The 8785-nt window shown below is 63.4% G+C and overlaps 1 protein-coding gene across 1 annotated transcript; it reads left to right on the top strand.

Moving 5' to 3' along the window:
• The first annotated feature begins 364 nt into the window (after window positions 1-364).
• On the top strand, window positions 365-3409 carry IRX3 (iroquois homeobox 3). The gene is made up of 4 exons (XM_062176458.1): window positions 365-1037; window positions 1205-2318; window positions 2483-2549; window positions 2982-3409. The coding sequence occupies exons 1-4, from the start codon at window positions 738-740 to the stop codon at window positions 3034-3036; spliced, it is 1536 nt and encodes a 511-aa protein (XP_062032442.1). The 5' UTR covers window positions 365-737; the 3' UTR covers window positions 3037-3409.
• The last annotated feature ends 5376 nt before the right edge of the window (window positions 3410-8785 follow it).

Genomic DNA, 8785 nt, shown 5'->3' with positions numbered 1-8785 from the left:
ACACACACCCCCCCGCACAGCACCCCGAGTGTCCGCAACTTGAGGCCGCCGTAGCCCGGCGCGCAGGGGCTGGGAAGGCTGGGGGGTGGGGGTCGGAGGGGGCCGGAGTGGGCACCTTGTGTAAGAAGGAAGGTTAGAAAGATGGGAGCGAAGAAAAAGTGAGGGGGGCAGCGAGGCGAGCAGAAGCCATCGTGGGACGGGGAGAGAGGCGAGGAGGAAAGGAGAGTTGGCCAGGCGTCCGGGAGAGCGAAAGGGCCCGAAGGAGCGGAAGCGATCCCGGGGGGTAGGGGGGGAGAGGAGCGCGGGGAGGGGAGAGGAAGGGCGCGGAGGGGGAGTGAAGGCGAGAGGAGAGCGAGGGAAGCGAGGCGCGGCGCCGCTCGGGGAGAGGAGGGCAGTGCGGAGCCAGGCGCCGGCAGAGGCGGCTCGGGCTGCGGAGAAGGAGGGAGCGCGGCGCAGAGAGGAGGGGCTTGCGGCCCCGTAGAAATGTCAATCAGAGCCCGGAGCCCCGGGAATCTCCGCCAATCTGTTCGGACCTGACCTGGCTCCTCGCCGCCGCCGCCGCCGCCGCCGCCGCCGCCGAGCAGATCAATAGGCGAACGCGGAGCGCAGCGCAGCGCGGGAGGCAGCGCGGCCCCAGCCCGGCCCAGCCCCCGATGCGCGCCGGAGCCCGCGGGCGGCGCTGAGCAGGGCGGCCCCGGGGGCCGGGCCCCCTCTCCGTCGGTGCCCCGCGGGCCACCATGTCCTTCCCCCAGCTCGGATACCAGTACATCCGCCCGCTCTACCCGCCCGAGCGCCCGGGAGCCGCCGCCGGCGGTGGAGGCGGTGGCGGCGGCGGCGGCGGTGGTGGCGGCGGCGCGGGGGCCCGGGGTGGCCCGGGCGCCGGAGCCTCGGAGCTGGCCGCCTCCGGCTCCCTCTCCAATGTGCTCTCGTCCGTGTACGGGGCGCCCTACGCCGCGGCCGCCGCGGCCGCCGCCGCCGCCCAGGGCTACGGCGCCTTCCTGCCCTACGCCACGGAGCTGCCCATCTTCCCGCAGCTGGTAAGAGCCCGAGGCACCGGGGAAGGCGGGTGGGAGCCGGGATGCCGCGCGAGCTGAGCGCGCGGGAGTGGACTGGCCCGGGCCGGGCCGGGAGGGTGGAGGCGGCGCCGGCCGGGCTCACCGCGCTCCCTCCGCGCGTGTCCCTTTGCTTCTCCATGTGCGTACAGGGCGCGCAGTATGAGCTGAAGGACAGTCCCGGGGTGCAGCATCCGGCCGCGGCCGCCGCGTTTCCGCATCCGCACCCCGCCTTCTACCCGTACGGCCAGTACCAGTTCGGGGACCCGTCCCGTCCCAAGAACGCCACGCGGGAGAGCACCAGCACGCTCAAGGCCTGGCTCAACGAGCACCGCAAGAACCCCTACCCCACCAAGGGCGAGAAGATCATGCTGGCCATCATCACCAAGATGACCCTCACCCAGGTGTCCACCTGGTTCGCCAACGCGCGCCGGCGCCTCAAGAAGGAGAACAAGATGACGTGGGCGCCCCGCAGTCGCACGGACGACGAGGGCAACGCGTACGGGAGCGAGCGCGAGGAGGAGGACGAGGAGGAGGACGAGGAAGACGGCAAGCGCGAGCTGGAGCTGGAGGAGGAGGAGCTCGGTGGGGACGAGGAGGACGCGGGGGGCGAGGGCCTGGCGGACGACGACGAAGACGAGGAGATCGACTTGGAGAACTTAGACGGCGCGGCGGCGGGGCCTGAGCTGGCCCTGCCTGGGGCGGCGCGCAGGGACGGCGACCTCGGCCTGGGACCCATTTCGGACTCCAAAAATAGCGACTCAGAAGACAGCTCCGAGGGCTTGGAGGACCGGCCGCTGCCGGTCCTGAGTCTGGCCGCTCCAGCGCCGCCGCCCGTGTCCGCGGCTCCGCCGTCTCCACCCTCTCCCCCAGCTGGCCTGGACCCCTGCGCTCCCGCTCCGGCGCCCGCCTCCGCCCTGCAGAAGCCCAAGATCTGGTCCCTGGCCGAGACAGCCACAAGCCCGGACAACCCGCGCCGCTCGCCTCCCGGCGCGGGGGGGTCCCCTCCTGGGGCAGCCGTCGCGCCCCCGACCCTGCAGCTTTCTCCGGCGGCGGCGGCGGCTCACAGACTCGTCTCCGCGCCGCTGGGCAAATTCCCTGCTTGGACCAACCGGCCGTTCCCAGGCCCGACGCCGGGCCCACGCCCGCACCCGCTCTCGCTGCTCAGTTCGGCCCCTCCGCACCTGCTGGGACTCCCCGGAGCCGCTGGTCACCCGGCCGCCGCCGCTGCTTTCGCTCGACCCGCCGAGCCCGAGGGCGGCACAGGTGACTGCGGAGCGCGGGCCGCGAAGGGAGGGTGCGGGCTGGCGGGGACGGACGAGGCCGCGGGAGCACAGCGCGCTCACCTCCCGCCTGTTGCCTCCCGTGGCCCCGGGCCCCGGAACCGAGCGCTCTGAAGGGCCTGTGTGTTCTCCCCCGCTTTCCCGCAGATCGCTGTAGTGCCTTGGAAGTGGAGAAAAAGTTACTCAAGACAGCTTTCCAGCCCGTGCCCCGACGGTAAGAGACTCCCCGAGGTGGGGTGGGGGTGGAGGCGGGGGCAAGCAGAGCCGCCCGCTAGGCCTTTTCCCCCAGAGGCGCGCGCAGCTGTGATGCTTTTTATAAAAAGGGACAAAACTTAGGGCTGGAGGCGGTGGCGCCAGCCCCAGCCCAGGATCCCCCGCCACCGCGCTGCGGGAAGCCGAGCCTGGCCCAGCCAAAGGGTCCCTGAAATGCCCACCTCTTTGCAGCCCCGGCTCTAGAGTCCTACTGTCTCGCGCTCACCTTATGGTTAACCGCCCTCCCCCCCCCCCAAGATCTCCATCTTCACCTGAGTCCCATCTGGCGTTAAGACACCCCCGCCCCCAGCCTTAGGTGGGGTCCAACGGTGCTAAGCAAACTCTGCACCCCTAAATCTCATCTCATTTGCTCCCTACTGTCTCTGTCTTACAGACCTCAGAACCACTTGGACGCCGCTCTGGTTTTGTCGGCTCTCTCCTCCTCCTAGTTTTTTTTTTTTTTTTTTAAGAAATTAAAATCGTTGTAATAATTGTAAAAAAAAATCGTTCTGTATAGTTACGACTTGTAAGCATGTCCGTGTATGAATACCCCCCAAAAAGGAAACAAAAGGAAACAAAAAGAAATAAAACCACACCCCCACCCCCGAGTCCCTCAAGTCGCTTGTGTGCGCCCCACGTCAGCGTCAGCTGCGATGGTGGGATTGGTTTGTTCAGTTGATGGGGGAGGCGGGGAACGTGGAGTTTCAGTGAGAACTAAGCGTGTCTGACTTTTTTTGTATATACGAAAAAAATGTACATATGTGTGAACCAAATTGTACAAGAAAGTATCTATTTTTGGCTAAATAAATGAGCTGTTGCCACTTTGACTATAACCGGCCTGCCTGCCCCGGACGGATCTGTTCCGCAGTTTCTTTTGTTTTTTTGTTTTTATTCTCCGGCCCCCCCCCCCCCCCCCGTTGTCTGAAGGATCTCTCGAGTCAGCAGAGAGGACGATGAGGGGACAGGACGGTGAGGCCAGAGGACAGCGGCGGAGGAGGAGGCGCAGACGCGGTGGGACTGGGGGCGCCCGAGAGGACGGGCGGAGGACGCAGGTGGGGACCACGGCGAGAACCTCCTGCTGGGCGCTGAGAAACCGGGTCCGACCGCTGGTGCAAAGGGGCGCCGCGGGGGCCCTGGGACCCTCGGCGTCGGCGGCCGGAAGACTGGGAAGGGCGCGGACGTGGAGCGGTCAGGTCGGGAGGCTCTCGCCGCGGCCTCTCCCGCCCCCAGGTTTGGGTGGCACCACTGAGGTCTTCCTCACAGAAGGGGCGGTGCAAGCCCGGCCTCCAGCACACCGCAGCCCCCAGACTCCTCTAAGACGTGCGCAGGTGGGGGAGCAGGGGGCCCGGGAGGGGCCCTCTTGGTGGCTGTGCGACTGTGCCCAGCTCAGGTCGGGAGCTGGAAGCCCCGGGTCCTCGCGGCGTCTGCGCGTCCAGGAGCCACGGCAGGTGTTCCCCTGACCGTTGAGGTCCAGGCGCGAGGTTTAGACAAGGTGGGGCCGCTGCACCTTTCCAGCCTGTCCGGAGCAGGGCGAGGGGTGGAAGGGCCGGGGGAGGGAGCCGGGAAATTTGGGGCTGGAGCTCCCTCTACAGGACAAAGGGGACGCTCTGCGCCCCGTGCGCGCCGCCTCTGCTGCAGCCGGGCCGGGTGTCGCGCCCCGCCCGTGCCGCGCGCTTCCAGGCCGCGGGGCGCGACTTCAGCTGAAAGGAGCTGTGGGAACGCTTGGCAGAGGCACCCGTCCGTGTGCAGTGTGTGTGCCGGGGGGCATCTTTTACGCACCCACTAATGTCTAGGGTAGCCAGGCATTGGGCGTTCGCCTCGAAGAGTGGGGCGCGTGGCGATCTGCAGGGTTCCTGGGGAAACAGGAAGAGCTCGCTCCCCTGAAGCCACCGGATACGGCCCGGAGTGAACACCGGACACCTGCGAGGCCCGCGCAAACGGCGGGGAGTCGGGCAAGGACCGGTCCACGCGGACACAGGTGCCGGCGCCGCGCCCCTGGGCAGGGGCCGGGCTTTGGAATCTGCCGCCAGCGCACGCCGCAGGCCAAGAAGTCCCGCAGCCCTTTCCCCAGGGGCAGCTCCCTCTGCTTCTTCCCAATCCCCGCCGCCGCCGCCCCAGTTATTAACGGTGTTTCTGGAGTTCAGGCTCCTTCCCAGGTCGCAGGCACGGACGGAGGTTCCATTCTAGGAGACTAAGCACCGCGTGGGCCTTGAATCTGAGACCAGGCCCCCAGGCCCAGGGCAGAGGCCTCTGGGTAGCACGAAGAGTATCTTCACAAGGACAACATTCCTGCCACCCCTGGCTCCCCTGGAGCTGCACACGCCTAAGGGTGGCAGCCACGGGCTTCCTGTTTAATTCCCGGGACACCCCCGGCGAATGCCTTCTCTATGTCCCTATTTGCTCATCTGAGATGGGAGCGCTGCCCCCTCTCAGCAGAGTGACTGAGGCTGAAGGACAGCACGTCCAGAGCTGACAACAAGGCTCTTAGATCCCACCCCACCCATGCCCACCAGCCAGAAAAGCAAGGCGGCTCCCCTCAGGTGTCTGGGACTTCCCATAGCCCCGGCTCGGCTCAAACCAAGGAGAAAGGGGACCTCCCTGGCAGTGCCCAGCAGGGCCGGGGGCTGTGATGGGGATTCGGTGGCAGAAGGCAGGCAGCCTGTCCTCTCAGAGCACCCACTGGGCAGCGGGAATGCATCTGTTCCCAGGGAGGGACATGAGAGGGGTCATGGCAGGCCCCAGGTCTCTGCCTGAAGACCCTGGCATTGGGTTTGAGACCATGCTACCCCTGCTGAGAGCAGTGTGGGTGGGCACCTGAGGGGCTGGCTTCCGGGGCACTTGTGCACCTGTGTGCCTGTGTCTCAACATCCCTGCAACTGGCCCTGAGCTGATCCCAGTACGATAGCCTAATAAAATCAGAACGAATTGCACGGCTCTTTGGCTGAAAAGAGGAGACAGCTCCATTCTGCAGCTCTTTCAATAGGAAGCAAGTTCTCATTTCTTCTCCCAGGCCCTCCCACACCCTCCCTTCCCCTCCAAGCTGCACCTTAACTCTATCATCTCGGAGATCCCAGGAACCCCCTTCCATGGTCCCTAAAAGCTAAAAGGGAAGCCAAAAGGGGAGGGGAGTGGAGAAGGAGCATCTCCTCCCTGCTGCTGATTAAGCCTCAATCAGGAGTAGAATGTGTCCAGCACTCCTCCTGGAAGGGGCTCCTGCTGTGGGGCCGCGGAGCAATAATCGATGCGGTCACAGGAAGGGATGTGCAGCACTGGGAGCCTCGTTAGGGTCCTGCAGTGAGGGGGGGGGGCAGCGTGGGACCAGGGAGCCACAGGACCACAAAACGAGCTCCTGGGTTGTCCACTTCTGGGACCAAGACATCAAAGGTTTCCAGTGGAACCTCTTTCCTGGGGAGGAGGAGGTGAGGTGCAGAACAGAAGGCAACACTGGCCAGAGGGCAAGTGGAGGGGCAGCCACTCACCTGCCCCGGGGTAAGGAAGGGGGCTAGGGCAGGGCCCGAGTCCTGAGCTGGCCATCTCCTAGGCCCGGCTGTCTCAGGTCGGCCTGCCTATAGAAGGCGCCCAGAGGGATCGGTTGCTTGAGTAGTAGTTGGATACCACACATCTTCTGGTTTTGGTGTATTCCGAGTTTGAACCTGATTATTGGTGTCCTCCTAGAAATGCCCTTTGCATCCTGGTTGCCCGTGCCCCCCACCCCACCCCTCTGCAGTGCACACAGGCAGCTGGAGGTCTATGAAACTTGTGTCTCTGCTTAGGAGCAGCTCCATCTTGAGTGGGGGTGTCCCAGGCTCTCTGTGGGCCTTCCTTTGGACATCTGTGAAAATGGAGTGGGTGGATGAGATGCACTGACCCAAACTTCTTTACAAATCCAACAGGGTCTAGAGTTCGACAAAAAGAAAATAAAAATGGCAAGGGGGTCCCCCATAACCTCTCTGGAGACCGGCTCTCCAGCCTCATTGGCAACTGTTACGATCAGGCCACAGAGCCTGTCCACACCAAAAATCTCCATGTGTTGTGATCAACCTCACCACGGTCCTGACTGGCTGGATGGGAAACCACCAGCCAGGCGGGGCTTCCTAGAGCAGAGTCTTCAACAGGGGACATTTTTCTATTTCAAGACCAGAATGAGGGTGGTACTGGCATGTGGCGGGCAACAGGGCAGGGATGGTGCCCAAGGCTCTGTACCCAGCCACGGGGAGGTGTCCAGTCTGTGGCCGCAGCACCGGGAATGCACCTGAGCTTGTCTGATCTCAGATGCTAAGCCGGGTTGGACCTGGACGGGAAAAAGTCCAGAGCGCTCAGGCTGAGAAACCGCACAGTGGAGGTGTGGGGGCAGGTGGCAGCCGAGGCAAGTGTTTTATCCCAGAAACCACAGCTTTGTTGAAAGAAACATTAAAACCGGTGTGCTGAGTGGAGCGTTCTTCAGTTTTTAAAAATTTTGGCCCTGGTGAGGGCTGGGATGTGGGGGAGTAGGGGTGAGAGAGGGCGAATGGGAAACTGTGCCAGTCCGGGGCCCGGGGCGTGGCTGAAGGAGGACACTTCAGGGCGATGTGGATCCGTGTCTGGGAAGTTGGGAGCCTGGGAGCAGGCTTCCAGAAGGTTCTCACCCATGAAAGCGTGGCTCCCGAGGATGACCAGCCCCCCCCCCCCCCAGGCACGTAATTCTGTGTATCTATTTACCTACGGCTTTAACCTGCCTGTGTGCATGCGCATGCGTGTCCTTGGCAGGCAGCAGGAGGGAGGCGGAGGCAGGGAGGGTCTGACCCCGGGCCGGGTCGGCGAGGGCCAGGCCAGGCCGGCCGGGGAGGCGGTACTTTCCTGCCTTTGGTGCAGGGTGGCGGTGGCGTGGCCAGGGCTGTGTTCTCGCGCTGCACCAGGCCGCTAACAAGTGGGCCCGCAGCCCTCCGGGGCCTTTGGAGTGCACTCATCTGCGAGATTGCGCCTTTCTCAGCCGCGCAGATTTATTTTGCCAAAGTTACAGGGCAATTATGGAAATGCGCCCTTTGAAGCTGGGCTGATTTCTCTTTATTTTCTTCTCCCTGACAAAGCAGAGCTTCGCTGCCTCTTGTGGGTCTCGCTCCTCTCTCTCTTTCTCCCTTCCCCCCCCCCCGATAATTATTAAATAGTGGGAGTTTCTAGAGGTATGTGAAAAAAATCTTTGACAGTGATAAAAACATGTGAATTAAAATAATGTTAGTATTATTTCCATGTTTCTTTTTTTCTAAATGGGATGTGCATGGCCAGGAGGGGAGGGTGAGAGAGAGCAAGAGGCAGGCACCTCCTGCCCTGCTTGTGGGTCCCTGGTTTCCCCACCACCCCCGAGGTGGGCAGAGAGCGAGCAGGGGGCCACCCCTGCTTCCTGCTGCAGCCCTGGCCCCACTCCTGCTGCTGCTCTCTGGGCCTTCCTGCGTGGTTTCTCCCTGCAGCGTGGAATGTGGAGACTGTGTGTGAACCAGCTCCACTGATTTCTCTCCTCCTGCCCAGTTGCTTGCTTGCGTGGAGCCAGATGGTGCCAGCGCAGTGCTCCTGAGTCCTTCAGGGTAGGGGGGTGATGGGGTGTCTGGGGGCCTCCGCGTCTGGTTCTTGCAGTGGCTTTGAAGTCTCCGTGTCCGTATTGGTGAGCTCCTTCCTTCCTCTCCCTTCCTGCCACTGGGGCCGAGCGGCTCTGCACCCTACACAAGCACCAACGGGAAGTCTTGTCACCTGGGGATCTGTGTGTCGGTTTCAGCAGCTTGTCCAGCCCTCACTTCCTTGCCCTGGTTTTAAAATAAAATAAAATAAAATGGACAGAGGTAAATGCTTAGGACCTGGCAGGCCCCAGGCTAAGCACCTTCGAGGCGTTTTGCTCAGCGGGGAAGGTGGTTATCCCCTCCCCTCCACAGATGAGGACAGTGAGGCTGGGGAGGAGGCAGGGTGATGGGTGTGAAGACTTCTGGGAGGCACCGCTGAGATGAGCCAGGTTAAGCAGCTGCTTTGGGCGCCAGCATCCCATTTCAGAGCAGTGCTTCGAGTCCCGGCTGTTCCGCTTCCCATCCAGCTCCCTGCTGATACACCCAGGAAAGCAGTGCAGAAGGGCCAAGTGCCTGGGCCCCTGCACCCATGTGGGAGACCCAGATGATCTCCTGGCTCCTGGCCTCAGTCTGGCTCAGACCTGGCCATCACAGCCATCTGAGGAGTAAA

This window comes from Lepus europaeus, chromosome 19 (genome assembly GCF_033115175.1).
Source record: "Lepus europaeus isolate LE1 chromosome 19, mLepTim1.pri, whole genome shotgun sequence".
Lineage (NCBI taxonomy): Eukaryota > Metazoa > Chordata > Mammalia > Lagomorpha > Leporidae > Lepus > Lepus europaeus.
Note: the sequence above shows the minus strand (reverse complement) of the source record. Positions and strands in the feature narration are given on the sequence as shown.